Source organism: Ammospiza caudacuta, chromosome Z (assembly GCF_027887145.1).
Source record: "Ammospiza caudacuta isolate bAmmCau1 chromosome Z, bAmmCau1.pri, whole genome shotgun sequence".
NCBI classification, from domain to species: Eukaryota; Metazoa; Chordata; class Aves; order Passeriformes; family Passerellidae; genus Ammospiza; species Ammospiza caudacuta.
Window position 1 is genome coordinate 52,104,037 of NC_080632.1, and position 22,358 is coordinate 52,126,394.

General features: G+C 40.4%; 1 protein-coding gene across 1 annotated transcript; it reads left to right on the forward strand.

Moving 5' to 3' along the window:
• Positions 1-447: 447 nt before the first annotated feature.
• On the forward strand, positions 448-8,960 carry ESM1 (endothelial cell specific molecule 1). The gene is made up of 3 exons (XM_058823929.1): positions 448-916; positions 4,753-4,908; positions 7,005-8,960. Exons 1-3 carry the CDS (start codon positions 592-594, stop codon positions 7,103-7,105), a joined length of 582 nt encoding a protein of 193 aa, XP_058679912.1. The 5' UTR covers positions 448-591; the 3' UTR covers positions 7,106-8,960.
• Positions 8,961-22,358: the final 13,398 nt, after the last annotated feature.

A 22,358-nucleotide genomic window follows, 5' to 3' on the forward strand; every position in this document is an offset into this window, starting at 1 on the left:
AATTCCCCAAAATAACCATCCACATCCCCTAAAAGAGTATGGCAAAGATTTATTCAATTAAAGATTATTCTTTCAGCAGTGAGATCATTCAGTGTGATTTTCTTCTGGCCATGCATGCCGTGATAGCCAGGCAGAGCTCTCCTGTCAGCAGTGTGCCCAGCGTCAGAGCAATCCCTGTCCTGCAGGAAGGTATGCAACCTCCTCGGGGTTGATTGTTTTTTTACTTTTTTTTTTTACTCTTGGCAGACGTCCTTGAGCATTTGAAACGGATGTGAGAGAGTTTTTAGTCCTCATGCAAAACAACCAACTAAACATAACAGATTACATCAGCTCAGGCTTTTCAATTCCTGGATGGCAGCAGAGTGCTAATCCAACCTTCATCCTGGATTTCATAAACTGAAACAAGGGAGGCTGGCAGGAGCAGCGCTGCCGGATTGAGGAAGCTGACGACGGTGCAACATGTGGGCAACACACTTTATAAAGCTCATAAACTTGTAGGCTGATGTGTGCAGCTACCACTTTGGATTCTGTACCGCTGCTTCCCTCGGCAAGAGGCACCAGCAGGCTGAGCACTGAGACCTGCTCTCTGGGATGGAGCATTTACCCCTGCAAGACATGAAGGGCTTCCTGTTCCTCACCCTCCTCCTGCTGCCCGTGCCTGCTGGAGCTGCCTGGAGTGCGAAATATGCAGTAGATTGCCCTGATCCCTGTGACAGTAACGCATGCAAAAGCACCGCGCGCTGCAAGCGAACGGTGCTGGATGACTGTGGCTGCTGCAGAGTGTGTGCAGCTGCACTGGGGGAGACTTGCTATCGTACTGTCTCAGGTATGGATGGTGTCAAGTGTGGCCCTGGGCTGAAGTGCCAGTTTTACACTGAGGAGGATGACTTTGGTGATGAATTTGGTATCTGCAAAGGTAATGATGTTCACTTTGTATGTACCCACTGTGGCAATCTGACAGCAACGTATATGCAGAGTTTGCTTCTTGCTTGAAAGGAGTAAAATGAGATTTTTACAGCTCATCCCTTAGCCAAGGAAAAATGGAAAAAATACTTGCTGTCATTAGAAGGCATTACATGTACTGGGGCAGGTTTATTAATGTGATGATATTGTTTACATATTACCTGGGGACATGTGTAAGGAAATACCGACAGGGTGTACTTGGAGATGAGATTTTTGACTGGAGCTTGAGACACGCAGGCACTAGTCCTGTTCTTTCTGTTGATTTGGTGGGTGGCTCTCTATAAATTATAAAAACTTTCATCCTGCAAGTCCAACCTTGTCACAGGGTCCCCGTGGCAGCTGCACACTCCTGGGGGTGATGCTCCCTCTGGCACTGCCGGCTGCCTGCCCAGTGACCAGGTGCTCACGCTGGGGTCTGGGGGGTGGAGAAGGCAGCACAGCCTGAGTGCCTGGAGACTTTGTCCTGTTTAATTTAGTCCTGCCTTTGAGGTGCTCAGTCATCCTAGGGATGTGGTCAGGGGAGGCAAACAGAAACCCTCCTGCCTGAAGGATGGCAATAACAGAGCAGAAGCTGACTGTGAGATGAGCAGACAGGCACTGCGTTCAGTTTATTCCAGGTATGTTGCATGCTGATTTCTTTAGTCAGAAGCTATAATCACACTTTTCTTTTAGGAGCTATTCTCACTCCATTTAAACAGGCCAATCTTTACAGGGTGACAATGTATTCTATTTGTAAGATGCAGGGTGAATTTTTTAAAAAATAAACTATTTTTAAAAGAGAGTTTGCAAAGCATTAGTGCAGTGGGTCTTGCTGTGTTTGTGTACCACTTCAGTAAGTAGATACAGATTAGAATAACTTCCTTAAAAGTGGGAATAACTTGGCAGTTAAATATCAGGAGTATTAACAGACTTAGTTAAAGTAATGACTTAGGACCTGATGCTGCAAAAATCACTTCGGTTGATTCACATACAGCACACACTTATTTACCTTATTTAAAATAAACTCATGTGCATGGTTGAGTGTGAAACCCAAAACTTTATTGCAAATGAGTAGAACTTACACATAAAGATTATATCTTTGGTGCACTCACCAGGAAAATATTTTACTGAGATAATTGACTGATCTTCAGTTTATTAAAAATCACAGTGCGAGATACTGCCTATAATTCCATTAACAATTGTTTTGAATTAGTGTGTACTTTTCACTTTCCTCATAGGAATTTCTTAGCAATAGCACCCTTTGAATGGGAAAAAAGAAATATTATGGGAGTTGAGATCTGAATCCCCACAGCTGAATCTTGGGTGCTCTGTAGAAAATGCAAAATCAAATGTTTGCGTTTTTTTCCCAATCGTTCAGTGGAAAAACTCTCATTAATTTCAGTAAAGTCATATCTTGGCTTCAAATTTAAATTGTTGCTTACAGTTTCTATTCCCCATATATTTATTTCCACTAAATATTATAGGTGTAATTTTGAATTCTTTTTCTTTCTTTGTCTCAGCTCTGAGATAGTACAGTCTCTCCTTGGAGTCAGATATTGTTATTTTATATATCCATGTGCAGTTATGATACCAGGTCACTCACTCATTTTAATAACTTCCATGTTTGTAATAACTGACAGATGCAGGATGGCTAAATTCTCCCTGGCTTCCTGTTGCCAATTTACTTTGAAGTTCTGCAAAAATTATCTGAACTCTCTGTTTTTCAACTTCTTGTTTTAAAAATGGGCCGTATATATTCCAGAACAAATTTTTGGGATACTTTTATTATTATTAGGACAGTGCATTGTGCTATTATCAATAGCAATGTCATTACGGCCCAAAGCAAAATACTTTTTGGTGCCCTTGCTTCTATTAAACCACTGGGAGCTATCTGCAATTTATTTAGGAGCAGAATCCTATTAAACAAAACTTCTAAATTACAAATTTACTCAGTTGTCAGTGTCAAGAAATGTAAAAAGCAGCACCAATGTCAAGGTTATTCCATACAGAGCCAAGTGCTTTGGGCTCAGACTTGTTTCTATGTTGTTGTGCGCATCTCTGCATCACACTTCTCCAGGCTGAGCACCTGTAAAAGGCAGATTGATGCTCCATTTAGTGTGTACTCTTTGCTTGTCTCCCAGGGAGGATATGCACACAAGAACAGCTCTGCTTGGGTGGGATTTTGCGTTTGTTTTATGTGGACAAGCAGCAGATCGAAGAGTCATTCTTGGGAAAGGGAGTGCGCTGAGGGCTAGGAAGAATAATTTTCTTCCTAGTCCTCAGGAAGAATAATTAAGTTATAGTGTAGCCAACATTTTACAATTCTCTCTGTATGAAATGGATTTATGGATTTATTCTTATAAATGGTAGTGCAATAGCTTGATTTTCATATTACCTAGGCTGTATGGCAAAGCTAAAAGTTTGCATTTCACTCAAGAGGAGACTGAACAAACTGAAAAGGTGATTTTATTGTGGGGTGTTATATACAAAGAAACTATGTCTGGATAGAAGGTCTCATAGCTGAAAAGGAGAGACAAAATGAGGGGAGAGGTATTATTTGTGCTTACTATGGCCACCCTCCTTAAGAGTTTTGTGGAGGCTTGGGCTAGATGGTTCCTTGGTCCAGCCCTGAATCCTTCATCTGCCCTTAGGAGGTGAATCAGAAGCTCTCCAGACCTTGCCATGTAAGGTGACCATGTACCTTGGGTTGGCAAGGACAGTCTGAACATAAAAGCCTTTCTCCTGGGATATCTCAAACCTCTCCTGGGAATGATCACCTGTTTGTGGGTTTGGAAAGGACGTGTTAGACATGGATTTTCCCAGTCTCAGCCTCTTCAGCAATAATTTTAGGAAGGTATCCTATTCAACAGCAATGCAGATGAAGACAAGGGCCATAGCCCCTACTTTAAACCCTCTGGGAAGTTATATGGCACAGCATGTGATATGTGTCAGCTATGGGATAGGGAAAATCTTCTGTTCCTGACTTAATTTTCTTTGGAAAACATTTGTTCCCATCCTAGCAACTGCTTTGTAGTGCTCCTCCCCAAGCTTGCTCAGGGATGTGAGGTTTGAATAGGGGCATTATGTGCCCAGATGCAGCATAACCAGGGAGCTGCCTTAGTGCCAGAGATCCCTTTAGACCATCCACACTCTTCAGGCTGGAGATGCAGGTGAGCTGTCTGCCATGGGAAGGCAGAACCTGGCTGTCTGAGAAGGTGTTGGGTGGGAGGCTATTCCCGAGGACCCAGTAGCATCTCCAGGTGGATGGTGAGTTTGCTGGATAGCTCCTCGTGGTCAGGCTGCATCCTCCTCCCAGGCTGCTGGCCCAGGCCACAGCAGCCCCGCACCAGCATCGGACTGCAGCTCTAAATATCAATGGTCATCAAAGTCAGATAATATCACAGTGAACCACACAGTGAGTTCAGGGAACTTCTGGAGTCATCTTCCCTTCTAAATTCAGTGCTAGCCCTTTAACTAAATCATCTATAATTATATACCTACATATTCATGCTGCCTTTAACTAAGGCAATGTAATGTAAGAATGCACTTAAATCTAAGAGTGTTTCAGAGAAGGATTACCAGTAGCACATTGTATAAATAAGTTACAGGAAATGTAATGATGTATGTAAAGTGTGTCAAGATTTGTTAGTACTAGAAGATATTGTAAAAAAAAAGTCAGCATGCTGAAATCCTGTGGCTAAGGTCTAGCTGACCTCCACTCAAAGGTTTTCCACTTTCAAGCAGACCAGCTATTAAGATAGCAGCTGACTTGGATCACTGAAAACTGCTTTGCTATATTTTTTTTTCCAGAGTGTCCCTATGGTAGCTATGGAATGGAATGCAGGAAAACCTGCAACTGTCCCTCTGGCATCTGTGACAGAGTAACAGGGAAGTGTCTGAAGTTCCCGTTTTTTCAACTGTCTGCTTCAAAGCCTCCAAATCGACGAAAAATATCTTCACACACAGGTGAGACTTTGTGGGACAGATGATTTTGGCAGAAAACACCTTGCACATGATCTACTACCACTCTGTGTATGAGTGGTGGGTACTTTGGTGGAGCTATGAAAACGATTAATAACATAAGGTAGGTTTATTTTTCCTATTCCTTAACATGCGGCAAGGAATTAGGAGAGCCGCAACATATGCTAGAAACATTTTTAAATATTTTGCAACTGTGCTAGCAGTGCCTCACCTGTGCAGCAGGAGGCTGTGCTAGGGTTTGCATGTCAGTTCAGGATTTCACTACATTGCATTTACTAGTGTTAGCTAATGCATAGTAAAACCAGAATTTCATTTTCCCCATGAGGACAGAGCTTTATATGTTTTCAGTTGTCAGTGAAAGGTTTTATTAAATGTTTTATTGTAGTCATTTGTCACAGTATCATTGGAATAATTTATTTCCTTTACATTTGTGTCTGAAGCTTGTAATAGATCTGTCCAGAATTTAATTTTTAAAATTAAAAAAAAAAAAAAAAGGAAAAAAAGGAAAAAGGGAGTGTGACAAGCTGGAGTGTTTTTGATGCACCAAGGAAAGATCACTGAAGCTTTTAGAGGTGGGATTAAAATTTTTCCCCCTTTTCCCCACCTGATGATACTAAGGTATGTTTGACTGAACAATGCTTACTCTAAATATAAAGAGAAACCAAAATAAATGCAAATGTGTAGAAGTCAGAAAACCTCCCCAGAGATTTGATTCTAGGTCTACTGGGATCTTTTGTAGAGTTTCACTAAAGATTTTTGGATTTCATTTCTTCTCCAACTGCAGCTTGTGTGCAATATTTAATTTTCTTCTGTTATATTAAACTGTGTAGAGTTTTCTGTCTTAATACAAGATTTATCTTTGTCTCTTTCTCTGCTCAGAGAAAGTTAGATAGAAGCAAAGTTCTGCAGCTTATATCGCATTTAAAATAATCTCAAAAAAACCTCTTACAAGATCAATCAGCTCTGATATTTTTGTATTTTTCAGCATGATTGTGCTCTTTTGTCTTTCCTTCTTCTATTTATTACTGAGGGTGTCAAAATAATGAGTGTGCTTGCTTTTTTCTGTATCTAGCCTATATTCCAAACCTTCCCAGACAGCCCATTTGCATAATTTCCTCCTCCCCTTTTCTCTTCCCCACTTGCCTTTGGTCCCAGATTTTCTGCTGCCTCAATGTTTAACTGCTTGACATACCCCAGCCAGGACGAGATATCCACTGCATGGAAACAAACAGTGTTATTTACCCTTGCAAAATTTCCCAATTACTTCTGTCCTCAGAGGTCTGTCACTGTTAGCAGATCAGGGACACTATGAGTAGTACTGCATGGGGTGGTCACACAGGGTTTCATGTGAAAGGGGTCTTCAGAAGTAACTATAGCATCTAAGTGATCATCAGTGAATTAAAACAGCTGTAAATGCTTCTGTGCTTTAAACAGGCAAGTTTCTGACCCATATGTTTTATACAAAACACTATGTCTATGCCTACATATGCCTAACAAACTTAAAGGTGTCAGAGGTGCTGTATATTGCAATTTTACTCCTTTCACGGTCAGACAAGAGGGCAGTGGACAGCACACTGTGTCCCCAGCCAGCAAGCTGTGCCAAACAACCCCAGTGACAGCTTAGGAATCAGCCTCAGCCAGGGACTGTTTCCAGTTGACAAACTGAGTATCTTTTACCTATTTTTGGAGAGTAAGAGAGTTTAGTGGCACACACCAGGCTATTCCATGCCAGCTGGCCTCAGTCAGAGAATAGCTGCAGGGGAGTTTAATTTACTGCTGTAGTTATTGAGGATGTGTTGCTTGGTTCTGTGTCACACTGGAGTGAGTGTTACAGTCAGAACTGGAAACTGAAGTCAACTCATCAGCCTTATGCTTGAACTATTAGAAAACAGATATGACTTGTGCCTTAATTTGGTAGAAATTTTGCAGCTAGGTAATTGGAGGTAATTTACTGAGTTTTCTGCAAACAGACCAGTTAAGGATTTTCTGAAGTATTCATAAACCAGCAACAATGTTGCAGGATAATATTTTAAAGCTCTTGTGTTCATGAAATCCACCTTAATTTTTGTGTTTTTTTTCAGATAGTGACATGGCATCAGGGGATGGAAATTCTGTAAAAGAGGAATTCGTTAAAGAGAAAGTTATTCGCTCTCCAGTAATGAAATGGCTAAATCCTCGCTGATATTTACTTACACTTGTAAGACTTTCAAGTGAATGCATTTCTCACAGATTATTGAATATGCAACAACACACTTTAAGAACAAAGTAGATCTATAATGTATGAATATGTAATCTCTGAAGCTCGAATGTGACCTGTTTTTAATGAAAAAAAGTTTACTTAAAAATAGACTGTACAGTGTATATGACTTTTGATATTTGTTTTGATAAGTATTTGAACAGAGAAATGTATTGTGGCTTTTTGAATGTATAGTAATACTGAAAACCCAACATGATCATTCAAATAGTGCCAGAGGCTGACTCTTGCCAACCAGATGCTGGAAAAGGTCTCACTGAATGAAGGGGACTGTTTGGGTGAGTGATACTATTGATGTGGAACCATTGTGAAAGAAACACATATAAGCAACACCTCAGATGGAAGGAACACCCCTGTGCAATAATAATAATGACAGCAAAAGCACAACGGGGTAAATTAAATAAACGAACAAAAGTTGTTAAAAATTTTCTAGTTTTTGGAAGTTTGGTGACAATTCCTGAGAGACAAATATGCCTTTCTTCAGAGAGAAAACATCCAGCACTTCAGTTTATACATTGTGAATAACTTAGGCAAGACACTGCAGACGTGTTTTGTATTTAGTTGAATTTCTAAAGTTAAGTTTTGTACAGAAAAACAGCAGATTGGTAAATTCTACCAATTTGTAGAAGGGGATCTGAAACAAAAGAAGCTGCTTATCATTATTTAAGTATATATGTTTCTATAAACCAGCTAGTTGGTGTCATTAAGGCAATATCTGCATTTTTTCTGGAAGAATGGTGAGAGGCCAGCAAAGGGACCTTCATGCTTTCCATCTTCACTGCTGGCTATGGCCCAGATGTGACTCACAGGGCGTTTATTTGAACCAGGGAAGTCTTGAACCCTCAGCAAGTGATAGTGCGGCCACAGACTACAGTATTTTGGTACCCAGTCCTTTGTTTCTCAATTGCATGAGCAAGGGATCCCATTTCAGCCAGGAGAAAAACTTACACGTGTTAGAGCGCTACAGGAATGGGCAGCCCCTCATTCAGCCTAAGCTGGATGATATTTGCGTAAGTTAAAAAATCACCACCAAGAAAGGCTTGCTAATATGCCTGAAAACGACCAGATCCACAGATAATAAAAATTGATGTTGCTGTGTCAGAGTGAGCCTGGATGCCATGAGTTTAGGAAGAGCCTTGTAACACAGGGCACTCTCTTTGGAAGTGTGGCTTGATTTTAACATTTCCTTTGAAATCAACCTGAGCTGTGACAATGACTGCAGTGAAAGAAAGAACACACAGTACAACAGCCAGAGTTTAGTTCAGGATCTAAAAGCATGCTTTCAAAACTATGAACAACAGAAAGTTGGATGCCTTTAAAGAGATCCAAAGTCAACATCTGTGAAAGTAGGATGCTTTCACCTGGGAAAGCAGGCATGAATCCTGCTGATCTGGAACAAGAGGATGATGACAGCAGTAGACATCCAAATGTCACGATGAAAGTGCAGATTCTCTTGCCATGATAATTGGAGACATACAAACATAAATCTTAAACTAGCATAACACCACATTTTAACCCGTATTGAATGTTAGGGTCTGAGAGGGAATAATGTTTTCTTGGGCTATTTACTAGCAAGTGAATTGATTCTAATCTACTGATATCAAAAGTAATTTTTTTCTTGATTTCAGTGAGAGCAGGATCAAACCCTTGGTCTTCCAGCAGACTGATGAGAAATATTTAAAGAATGTACTAAATACTGCATACATTATTAATATTTTGCAACAGTGTCATAAATGACATTATGAGTTCTTGGATGTAAATCTAATAAGTCAGTTGGTTTTAAAGAGTGTAATATTATTATTGTACAATAAAAAACTCACAAAAAATAACAACTGAAAACATCACTGTCTATTGTGTCTATTTGTCAAGAGTAAGCCTGCTGGTGATGGTACAGCCATGCCACATGCAGGTTAGGTATGCTTTTGGTCTCAAATCCACAGAAACTGTTCCATGACATCTGCATCTATTTCAGCAAATTTCTGGGACCGTTCATGATTGCAGAAAATAACTGGTGTCCCACATCCACCACTTCAACCACCTTCAAAACAAGGTGGCTGGATCCTAGCTGCCTACTTGGAGCAGCCACTCTTTGGCCAATTCCAGTCAGGAAGGATTTGGAAGCTGTCTTTTCTTGTTGGCCTGGCCATTGCTATGCCAGGGACTATGTAGCTCTGGAGCAGAGCCTGTAACTCCTTGATGCTCTTTCATTTTTCATAGAGGAATAACCTGTGAATCCACAACTGGCAAGTCAGGAGAAAGGAGGAGATGGAGAGGAATGCCTTGAAAACATTTTTTGGATGATTTTTACTCTTTTTCATCAAATTTATAAAATGCTTTTGTATCTCTTTAGTTGCTTCAGTGATAGTTTGTTACACACAGAATAGATTTCAAGATGAAATTAGAGTCTTTCATCCTTTTATTTTATCCTTTATCCATTGAAAAATTTATCTGTTGTTACCAGTGACAATGGGACTACACCAGGATGAGAAATAATGGAAATTATCATAGAGACATAGAATAGTAGAATTGTTTAGGTTGGAAAAGACCTTTAAGACTGTTTGAGTCCAACTGTTAACCTGACACTGCCAAATCCACTACTACTCCTGAAGTAAAAGCAGTGAAATTGTTCATCACAGAATGTGGTCCTGTCATCTAGTATTTATTTTGGTTTTAGTGGGATCATACATTACTTACAGTATGAACATGTTTGGCAAATAGGCCTCATTTTTGGAAGGTAGCTGTTACTTTCTCAGCTGCTGAACTGTAAGCTACATAATATATGCAAAGACTCTCATTTTTTATCTAATGTGTGATGACACTGATAAGAACTGTGCTTTAATGCAGTTTGTATTACAGTCTCTATTACAGGGTGTTGCAGACACCATTACAGTTCAAACAATATATAATCAAATGTTTTAGAGCAGTGTCTGAAATACATGGAATCAAAAAGTCTAAAATATATTCAAATGTATTTCACCCACAATTCAAATAATATGTAAGAAATATATTTCCAGTGTAAATAAATTTTAATGAAAAACAGCCTTATCAATATCAACTATGAGAAACATCTCTAATGTACCCTAATGTATGATTTCATGATATAAAGCATTCACACTTGTATTGTGAGATTTATCACTACAGCGTGATTAACAATAGGAATTTGCCACTCTAACCTGCTAGGACAAAGATATTGGAGCAAACACATCAAAGTATATATTTTAAATGAAAATATATGTACATGCTTGCTACCTATTTAAATGGACTGTCAGGTCACAGCAGCACTTTGAAAATATTTCCTGACACCTGCAAAATTGGTAAATATTTCCTGTTCTTGTTGTGTCTGCCAAAAATAGTATTTTCACAAATTGGACAGATAACTTCACAAACATCATGATTTTCACTTTGGCCTGTATAAATATGGTATTCACAAGGGTTTGTCACTGTCCAAGGAAACTGTGGCTGACAAACCGATATGTTCAGGCTTTTTTTCTCTTCCAAAAGTGGCACCATCTATCTTCTGGGTGGCCAGAAACCACGCACAACTCAACTACTTGGCTTAATTATTTCAGGATGGGTGAGTTAATGACCAAATAGGTGTTAAAACAGCAAGACATGCAAATGCTGAAGTATTCCTTGCCCTCTCCTTGGCAGCAGCCAATGCACACCTGTACATGTGCTGAGTACCTCAGTCATGGTTGGGTGGGTGTGCGGCACCCGTGCCTGGGGAGACTGGCTGTTCTGCAGGCACCAGTGGAGATCCAGCCACAGTTCTGGCAGCCCCACGTCCCCTGAGCTGCCTTCCTGGTCCCACAAAATGCTCTGTGTAAATAAACAAACTTGTGTTTAGATGAAGAGAAAGATGGAGATTTCCTTTAACTTTATTAGTACATGGTGTTCCTAATCCTCCCTGATCCTCTTCCATTCACTCTGCTTCCAAAGTGGTTGGATCTCAGATTCATGTGCTTGATCCCTTCCTACTTCTGAAAGCTATTAAGAAAAAAACTCAATTGAAATTAAGGGCAGCAGTTGATTGATTATGCATGAGCTTATCTTCACTATTCTAAGGAGACAGACTAATTCTTCAAAAAGTTACATAATCGATGCAGTTTTTCTGCTCTGCAAACACTGAGCCTAACTAAAGTGATTTATGATAAACTGAAACAACAGAAATCCTATGAACATTACTTGAAAACATCTTTCTTCCTCACAGGAGAAACATCTATTTTTGAAGAACAAATAATGGTTTGGAATGCCATTGAAATCCAAACACACTATTAGTATGTTCCTGAAAAAAAAAAAAAAGGTACAATGCTGGGGGAGAATGCGCCAGAGCCCTTGCAGCTGTGTCACACTTTCCTGTTTGTTATTTTTAGTTTTCCATTCCTGCCCTTTATTTTGGGCTTTGCTTTGCTTCCTATGTAGCTTCCCCTTAACTCTGTATCGCTCTGTCTTACATATTTCAGGCATTTGGCTGGCTCTCCTTTTTTTTCCTCCTTTTCTTTTTTTTTTTCTTCAAAGGAAACCCAAGCAATGCTGTCCAGTTTCAGGAAGTCATGTTTCTCTTGGCAGTGGCTGAGTTCTTGGTTTTCTAAAGGCATTTAGGAAATTTAAATCGCTAGTTCTCAGCTTTTAACATACTATGGCTTCATAAGCATAAGAAAAGAGCAGCACATAAAGAAAACTCTAGCCTGTTCTGTCGGCAAGTATGAGCTGCACTTTCCACCTGGGAAGCCAGCAGTACCCAGTCTCACCTTAACTTCCCAGCCTGGCATTTAATAAGAAAAGGAATATAAATGAGCTCTGGCGAAACTTTGTATCATAAAGAAGTTTTGCATCTTTCCCCTCTTCCTTTGTTAATATATTGAAGTACTTGTAATCTTATAGGGCCAAGTAACTTATCTACAGAACAGAGGATGTTTACACCTGTTAAAAATGTACCACGAATTTTGTGTCATGACTGAATGCTTTGCCAGCAGCCTAGGACCTATCTGCAAACAATTAGTTAGGCATCTCATCTGATGTTTAAAAACATACGAAGATTTTTGGGGAAAATTTTTGTTTACCCTGCAATGAACTTCTCTACAGGGGAATGCACTTCCTTGCCTGTATGCACTCAGAGACGCAGAAATCAGCAGCCATGTGCTCAGTCCAAGAGATTTTGCTAAAAAGCCCAGACTAAATCCTTTAGCACATTAAAACTGATGTCATGATTTCTTGGGACTTGGCTCCCAGAAGAGGCTGCGAGCATGAGGCTGGCAATATTGACACTGTCCAACAGAAAGTACAAAACCAATCACAGTTAACAGCAGAGTACCTCTTTCCCTTCCCTAATTCTCTCACTTCTCTACTTTACAAAGTCTCTTCAAACCGCTGAAATTTGGTAGTGGCCATGTCAAGCCATGTCTGGCTTGCCCTGTCCAGTGGGAGTTCTGGCACTGCCATCCACAACACTTTACCACCACAACGGGCTTAAAGCAACCAATAAAGCAGTGTTTGATGAAAACTATGCGCAAATGCCCTGGGCATTAATTAAGTTAATAAGGTTGGTATAAATTATTTTAAAATGTTATCAAGCCTTTACAATAATTACCAGGGATACCAGATAACCACCAAGGTTCTCTGTCAATCCCTTTCACAACTGGACAGTGGAGAGAAAATAAAATAAAAGACCCATGAGTAAAGGACATGGAGAGATCACTCACTGAATACTATGATGGGCAAACCAAATTTGACATGGGGAAATTATTAGAATTTACTACCAATGAAAAAAGAGAACAGGACAATGAAATACAAAACAAATCTTAAAAAAACATTTTGTCCCCATCTCTCTCTCCTTCCTGGGTGCTGCCTCCTCACTGCAGTGGCGTAGGGAGATAGGGAATGGAGGATATGCTCAGTTCATCACACATTGTTCCTGCTTCTGCTTGGGGAGAGGAGTCCTTTCCCTTCTCCAGTGTGGGGTCCCTCCCATGGGAGACAGTTCTCCATGAACTTCTTCAGCCTGAATCCTTCCCATGCTTTACAGTTCTTCAGGAGCTACGCCAGTGTGGGTCCCTTCTAACAGTGTGCAGTCCTTCAAGCACAAACTTCTCCAGTGTGGGTTCCCTGCAGGGTCACAAGTCCTACCAGGAAACCTGCTCCAGCATGGGCTCCTCTCTCATGGGTGGGCAGGTTCTTTCTGGGACCCTGCTCCAACATGGGCCTCTCACAGGGTCACAGCCTTGTCTCAGGCGTCTCTTCCAGGGGCTGCAGGTAAATCTCTGCATCCCCAGGGGACTTCCATGGGCTGCAGGGGTACAGCAGGGGAACTGCTGTACCATGGTCTGGACCAGGGGCTGCAGGGCAACCTCAGCTCTGGTGCCTGGAACATCTCCTGTCTCTCCTTCTGCACTGACCTTGGCATCTACAGGGTGGTTCCTCTCATATATTTTCACTCCGTTCTTCTGTTAGTGCAATTACATCTGCAAAATATTTTTTTTCCTTCTAAAATAAGTCAATTTTTCAATATGTTAATGAACTGTCATTATATTCTCTGATATGCTTAGTCTTGGCCAGTGGTGGGTCCACTTGGCAGTGGGTGCCCATTGGCTCTGCTGGATCCTGGGGAAGCTTCTGTCAGCTTCTCACAGAAATCACTCTTCTAGTCCCCTCACTCCACCAAACCTGGCCACACAAAAGCAATGCAGTGACCTGGACTATAGCTGGGTCCTGATCTCTCCCTGTGTTCAAGTCTGTAGGTAGCTTTGCTTTGTCTTGAATAAGTAGCTAAGTACATAATCATAGCGTGGTGGCTTTTTTCTATTGATGTCAAGGATGGACACATAAAAAGTAGAAGAAGGTGAGATCAGCCTCAGTTGATTCAAGTGTGCAAATACTGGGACACCTGGAAATTGATGGTTTCAAATAGCAAGTATGTGGTTGCTGAGCTCAACCCTTACACATGATAAGATAGAGTTATCCAGTGCTGCAGTAAGAATGTAACATAAGGAGGGAGAAGAGTCCTATTGGTTCTTCTAGCCCAATATATTCCTCATAGTGACTTTTAGCTCCCTAACAGCCATCAAACTAGACAGTGTTTTTCTCAGGACTTCCTTGGCATCTGGCAGCTTTTTCTAGTGACCAAATCTATAATAACAACAAGACTGTTCTTCTGTACTTCAAACTGTGCCAGCAGCAGAGATACTTGTGCTGTGCCGAATTACTCATCTGTGAACAGAGTTGTTGGGCAGACCCCAGCTTAATCACTTCTTGAACTTGTTGTCCACCTGCACCTTCCAGTTTCTTTTAGTCTGAAATAAGACAAATTTTTTGAAACTCATGGTTTTCTATTATATCAGGCAATTTTTTAAGAAGCACCATCCAACCTTAAGTCCTGGGTCCACAGAATTCATTATCTGACTTGAGCCATGAGAGCCTCCCTGTTCACAGTACTTTAAAAAATTCAGCTGTGGAGTTTGCATCTTTTCTTTACATAGAATGGTCTGGGGTGAAAGGAACCTTAAAGATGACCCAGCTTCAACCCCCTGCCATGGGCAGGGACACTTTACACTAGACCATGTCGCTCAGAGCCCCATCCAACCTGGCCTTGAATACTTCCAGGGATGGGGCTGATCCACAGCTTCTCAGAGCAACTTGTCCCCATGCCTAACTGCTGTCACAGTAAAAGTTTCTTCCTAATATCCAATCTAAACCTACCTTGTTTCACATTAAAGTAGCTCACCTTTGTCCTTTAAAAAGCCTGTCTCCATCTTTCCTGTAGGTTTCCTTTAGGTATTGGAAGGCTTTCATGCTCCCTTCATGTACTGGAGGGAGTTGCCACCATTGCCATGTGCCTGGGCAGACATCAGCCAGACCTACCTACCCTGCTCCAACCCCAATTCCCTGGATGCCTTCACAGGGTGGTAGGTATGACACAGCCCTTTCCAATCACTTAAATTTAAACCATTTTGTTTTTAAACTTTTTCATCCTGTTCCTTAGGCTCTTAATTTTGCAGTAGTCTCAGTAATGGAAGGAGGAGATCAGATTTAAAGTTCTGTTGAAAGGCTGCATTTCAGGGGCAGGTGGTACTGCTGCAACTGCATGTGACATGGCAGTGGCTGGAATTAGCAGGAGAGGAGAGGCCGAAGACCTTATTTCTCCAATTAAGCCTGAGCCTATAATCAGCTCACTGGCCATACACTGTCCTCTTCTACCATACGCTGGATAAGATTTCTTTCTCAGGACACCTGATTTCCTATTTGCCAAAAATAGCTCTCTTTGCTCAGTGATGTAAATTACCTGGGTCCACGTGTAAGTTTCTGCCTGTTCCATGTGCTTTTATGCTGCAAAGGACTGGTCTATAAAAGTACCAGAATGGCTCATTTCTTTATTTATGTTTTTAAGCATTTGAATGGAGAGACCAGTTCTTATCTTTGTGACATTTTCCCCCTTGTTGTATTTAGACAAGGAGAAGATGAAGAACTACAAAGCAGTGAAGAAAGGTGAGAACCGTAACATGTCATGTTTAGGAACTTGTTTGTTTCACCAGGACATGAAGTACTTCAGTATGACATATGAAATTCGGAGAAAAAAAAAATATACAATATATATCTAAAATAACATTTTGTTTATATGTGCAATATCTGCCATTTTCCTTTTTTCTCTGGGTCAGTAGAGCCCAAAAACTTTTGAGCCAATCCCAATCCTGCTTCCAGTGAAGGAAATAGTAAAGAATTCTGTGACAGGAAAATAAATAATACCATGCCTGCAGAGTATGAAAGTGTGCAGGAGAGTATGAAACTTCATATGCTGTTTAGCAGCAGACCAGGAGTCACTGCAAGAAAAAGAAACATTAAACCAGGGTTAAGCATTCAACGGACTGAAATGCCATTGCATTCATCTTTATTTATTTGTGTTTATTAGTTGGATGTTCCTCACTTTCCTGCATGCATGTGAAAGCCCTTACTGAAGTTTCCCAATTTTTCAACCATCTCTGCCCTCTGGAATGCTTTGGATTTGCAGCCAGGTCTTTGTTGTGAGTAAGGAATAGGGTCTGTCTATTATCTTGCGCAGGGAAAAGAGTTGGTGTTCTTTTTAATGAATTAAAATATGTGTTCTCTATTTAAAAAACACAATATATCCTTACTCCCTGTAAACAATCTGACCTTCAGGTGGAATGCAGCCAGAGGGGGCTATAAATAGCACCCTTAGTAAGAGAGGAGACAGAAACATTGAGAATTCAGCTGGCAGTGCTCACACAGAGAAATAGCAGATGAGCTGCCTCTTGATTTTGTTCTCTGAAAAGCTCAGATGCCATGTCTGTAGGAACTTGGCTGAATCTGTGTTAGGCAGGTAAGAATATTTTTCTCCAGCAGACAACAACATGTATTACACAAAATTTTTGTCCCTATGTGTTGCTTCCTCCGCCACTTCACAAGTATCCTGCCGTCCTTAGTGTGCTCCCATGGCCACACTCACAGACAGAGAGGTACTACAGGCACTGAAGGCAGCAAGTAGAGGGAAGAGGAGGCCAAGCTTCCCACCCAGGACCCCACTGGTACTCTGTGCCAAGGCCAGGGCTCTCTCGCCAGCTGTTGTGGGTACCAGTCCAGTGACCTACCTATTGCGTCATCTTCTTTCATGAAGTGCTTTCTAAACACTTGCAAGGCACACCTTCAGGTATCTTGTGGTTCAATATGAAGAGGAACGTCAATTAGCTTTATTTCTCTTTGCTATAATTTGGTATGGAAAAACTTGATTATGGTGCAAGGTATGTACTTCTTCTGTATCCTAAAGCCTAACAATTTTAATGAAGAAGCTCCGAGCATGAGACTGCTACAATTTTTTTACTCATCAGAACTCTGCAAGTTTGTTCAACAGTCATGAATGTTTTCTCTGTCTCTGGACAGATGTTTGCATCCAGCAGGCTTGTGCATCTTTACAACCATTTCTCCAGAGAGACTCATGTGAAAACATTTTTATTCACACAGGTATTTTGGGAACTAGCATTTTTTCACACAAGTATGTTTGTATATAAGACAGATGGTGCACATAAATTATACTGACTGCCTGCTGCAATTAAATTTTATAAATTTCTCAAGGAATATAAATTAAATCACAGGAAGATCCTCTCCATAGCCTCTGCCCACATATCTCTCTGAACCTGCTAGGACTGTAGAAGCACTGAAGTCCAGAAGGACAGATAACTCAAATATCAGTTCCTGTTATAGTTCTCAGACATGCTGCAAAAACACTGTATGTCCTAGGTTTTATTTCCCAAACTCATTTCAGTGGCATGTAAATGTGGAAGTCCTGCTTCCCTCCTCAAAACCAGGCCCTCTTTTCTTACAATGGAAACAACATCCTTCTCATCAGAATGAAACTGAATAGACAGACCATCAAAGCTGCGTAAAAGCACCAGCTGCCCGGACACATACCAGGACAGCAAAACTATTTACCCCAGGAGCCTTTCAGAGGATTCAGGTCAATTCCATTGAATGTGGAGTTGACTCACGTAACTTTGAGACCTCATTGTCCCTTTCCCTCTCTGCTTCCCTCCTTTTGTTTCATGCCATTGTTTCTAGGTGGACATTAAAATGCTCTGGGACAAAGACCATGTCTTCCTGTGAACTTACACAGAGTAGAGTACAAAGAAGTCCCAGTACCGTGTGGGACTGTGCAGCCCCACACTGCTTTGAAAAAACCACACACATCTAGAGCCAGGCAGCTATGTATGCACAAGTGCAAACACCTCGACTTCAGATGCTGGCTATGGTTAACAGTGGTACAGTGTTTACAGTGATGTATCACACCTGTAGTTCACAACATAATTTCAATATCTCTGTTATTTCCTCTATGACTCTAAGGCTTAAGTTACATAGAAGGAGGATCAGACAAGTGGTATAACTTTGTATGTGGAAAACAGGGGGTCACCCAGAGAAGCTGTGGATGCTGCACCCCTGGTAGTGTCCAAGTCCAGGCTGTATGGGGTTTGAAAGACATGACTCTTAGGTTGCCTTCAAACAAAACCATTCTGTGATTCTATAACACTCCTGTCTCTATTAAAGTAGCTCTTTGAGCTCCTATTTAGCATTCTCTTGTTGAATCTTGCACATTCAGCCTCACTACTATGCTAATTGGTTTCTTCCTGACTGCAGTTTAAAAAAAAATTCTTATTATAAAAAGTTAGTCTATGTATTTTTATCACCACAGATATTTTACCACGTGGCAGTTGTTAAAAGTTGTTTCTCAAATAAAGAATGTTTCATTCTCCTCCAACTCTGTAAGACAAAATGACTTCTCATTTTAAAACCTGTTATCTATTCCCTTTCCCACACAACAGGTTTAAATAGTTTTCTTTATTTATACTTATAATGTTTACTTTATACTATTTCTGTCCAGTTCTTCTTGGAAGGGTAAGTTTCTTTCCATGATCTGAAACATGTAAGAAAGAGAACAGAAAAAATAGAAGAAATATTGAACCAATATTGAGAGCTGTGAAGCTTTTAGCATTGTAGAGAAATGACTATGCCTTATACTTGTGATTTAGAAAAACAGCCATATTTATTCCTTTCATAATGATAACATCCTTATCTCTAAAGCACATTTCCCTTTCCTGTATAAAAATGAAGAAAGTAAGACTCAATATACCTATGTGATATAGCCAAGGATACACACCAGAGGGGGAGAAGTGGAAACAGGCTTAGGTCTCCAGCTAATCCTTGTGGTATTGAAAATAATTTGTCACTCTGCCATCTAGCTTATGCCTTAAGATTCTCCCCACGAGGATGAATATACTGTTTCTTAAGTGCCTCCCCAATGAGTGCTTAAAGAAGGGCAAGTGTGATTTCATACATCGGGTGTAAAGCATGCAAGAATGGATCCCTTGACCATAGTGTCAAATTTCCAAGCAGCAGCTTAAAACGTCTTCAGAATTCTTCCTTGCCTTCATGCCTTCATGAAAAGTAAATATTTTTCTTTCTGATATGTACACTTAGCACTTGCAAATGTTTTCATCAGCCACAGGGTGCTGTCTTCTTGCTTGAAAAAAATTATTCAATCAAAAGTTATATTTGAGAAATAGTCTATTACTAATAAAGTATGTTTCTAAAAGAGCCAGAAATCTTTTTAAAACTCAGACACTCATTACCAGAGGTATGGGAAATCTCTCTTTATGCTTGAGAATTTTATCTACTACTTTTTAAATCAAAACGAGGCATCATTTTCAGAAAATAACTTTCTTCATGCCAAGTTGGAATTTTAAATTCCAAATACTGTAGAGTACTTCTGAGTTTGGGAGAAGGGTCCTTGCCATTGAATTCACACAGACACTCAATCTTCTAGGGAGAAATAAAAGCAAGAAAATATAAATCAAATGGAAAGAGAAAACCATAAACCTACACCCAGCAATGCTTACTGCAAAGCTGTGCCTTGTCTTGCCTAGCAGATTGTGCCCTACTCAGATCCTGTCTGTCTCATTACTTCTCTCCACCTTGGTTTCCTTGTTTTCTTTCATTCCTCAGGGTGTGACTTCTCTTCTAGTGCTTTGGTCCTCCCCCAGGCTGTGTCTCCCTCGTCTCAGGCACACTCCTTGCTGAGTGCTACATATTTCCTACGCCTTTTTCAGGCATCTCATTCACAGCCCGCCTCAAGGTGCTCTGGGTAGAGCCATATGGGCCCTGTGGAGGTTACCCTGGAGACCTGCAATACAAACCTGCAGTCATGGTCCTTCCTCAGCTGGAGATGCTGCCCCTGAGGGCCAACGTGAGCATGACCAGTAATACTGCTACAGGCTAGGCACGTACAGACTAGGGGATTGAGGATCCATAGAAGCAGCTTGGCAGCCGCCTGGCAAGTCCTTCTGAAGTCTGCTGCTCTTGCCACCAATCTGAATCCATTTTTTAGACAAAGGGGGACAAGCGGGGCTCACCCACCATCTTGGCAGCTGTGCAGCACCAGCAGGGCATGGTACACCCACACTGTTGGGCTGTCTGCACGCAAAAGACTTTCTGTTCTAGCAATACTGCCAACATTTCTTCACCTGAGCAACAGAGTACATTTGTTGGCGCTGCCTAAGCCAGTTCAGAGTGGAAGAAACTCAACTGACAGGAGACTCTTTTACGGGAATAAATTCATAGCCACTAAGACTTTTCTTGGCAATTTTCTTCAGACTCACAGCCAACACTACCATGATGCACCAGCCTGCTGGTGGAGTGGCTATTTGCTCAAAGGATAATGTCAAAGAACCCTGATTTCAAGTAAAAGAGCCATGTGCTCTGTTCACTTCTTGTTAGGAAAGAAATAATTTCTCTACCTCTGTAAAGTTTACTGGGATTGTACTTGTAGTCAAACACCTGAAAATTTTACCATTGGCTGAAAAAGTGTTGCTTAGCTCTTGCTGATCTAAATCTCTTAATTAAATATGATTTTACTGGATGGAATCTGAGGAGTTAAAAGTGCAGTGCAATAAACCAATTGGAATAACATAAAGAATCGACAAATTATGCAACCTGGACATTTTTAAGAATTACTGTGTTAAGTTTTTTTCCTTAAAGCAGTAGCAAAGTGCTTTGGGAATATTGCAGGTTTGGATATTGCTGAATATTTGTTTTAAATTGTAGCTTGGTAAATTTTATGTAAAATCCAGATAAAAAATAATGAAAACCGTACATCTTAGTATCATGCCATATATATATGTATATATAGTCCACTATAACTGCAAGTAAGCACTTTGTACTTTAAAATTAAGTTCTCTAAGTAAAATCATTGCTTATTATGCATCAAATATTATGAGTAAAATTGATGAGTAAAATTGTTATGATAACATATTATGTTGTTGGTATTTTTTTAAACTAAGAACTATCAAGTGACATCTATATTATTCTTCATTTGCTCCAGAATGTTGTTGGTAACATTAATGAGTGATTTTTGGTTATCATAACAATGGATAACTATTTAATTCTGGGGAGAAAAAAAGATAACAGATAAAGGCTTTTCTGTTTCTCTTTTCATTTGTTTGTTTTGTGTGGAGAGGAAGAGTTTAATATGTTGTATTCTGAGCCAAAAAATTTTGTAAAATGATATTGGCACAAATATCTGAAAAATGCCAGAGAAAAACATAGCTTAGGAAAAGAAAGAATAAATATTTTTCAAGAGGAAAGATAATGGGGTTTTATGTCTTAAAAATGCACTCTCTGTGGTAGACCTCACTGGCTGTGAGCTCAGTTCTCACATGAGAACTGAGCTGGTGTATTTAAATTTAAATTAATTAAATTTCTGCCTGGTGTATTTAAATTTAGGAATATAAGTAATACTGTAAACTCTATTCCATCATGCAGCTTTTAAAACACTTGGAAATTTACCTACATGACACACAACTGAGATTCATGGGATTCTGTAGCTATCGCTGGGATAAATGGAGAGGCTGTCTGCACACAATTACTCCCATTTCTTGTCAGTCTCCTGATTGCTGTGACTCAGCTCTCATTAGCCAAGTACGTCATCAGAGGACATCATCACAGCTGAAAGGACTTCAGGACTTAGACTCTACTACCACTGTGTTACATTTTCTTAGCTAAAACATGGATCAAAACTGTTTGGAAATGCCATTTGACCACTCAGGACAAACAGATCTCCAGGAGATATTTCTGGGGACTTGTGATTCTGTCACTGGAATTCTCCTTCCTCCTTTATATATTGGGTTTGAGCAATGTCTCAGTGGGACCAGGCTGCCTCCAAGGTGATGTTAGACAAAATCTTATACTGCCTTGGCCAGAGAGATTACAGTTCAAGCATTTACACATGTCCCAGACTAAATTTATCTTCAAATTAATCAGACTTTCATAATAAGGGATGCTGCTCTCTGTTTGCAAACAAAACAGCAGGTAGGAGATGCACACAATTCATGCATGGGCATTTGCATAACTAAAATCCCACCTGTGTAATTGATCTCTCGAGCAAAAAATACATGTCTTAATTGCAAAACTGGTATGTTGTTTAGGAATCTAGGACAGTGTACAGTCCTCTCTAAAGCTGACCTGCATTTGCATCCTGCCTCTTCAAAGCCAGAATGCATCTGCCATTCCTTGTAACAGTGGCTAAGCCCTCAGAGCATTCATTGCACAGCTCAGTGACAATCTGTGTCCCCAGTGTGTGCCTCTGTGAGCTTGAGTTCACTGGTAAATCACACCCAGACAATGAACA

What these genes read in the sequence shown, in the direction of transcription:
- ESM1 (XM_058823929.1), top strand. Translation starts at nt 592, where the DNA reads ATGGAGCATTTACCCCTGCAAGACATGAAGGGCTTCCTGTTCCTCACC. An exon ending in TGAATTTGGTATCTGCAAAG is followed by an intron (nt 917 to 4,752) that starts GTAATGATGTTC and finishes TTTTTTTTCCAG; the next exon opens with AGTGTCCCTATGGTAGCTAT. An exon ending in AAAAATATCTTCACACACAG is followed by an intron (nt 4,909 to 7,004) that starts GTGAGACTTTGT and finishes GTTTTTTTTCAG; the next exon opens with ATAGTGACATGGCATCAGGG.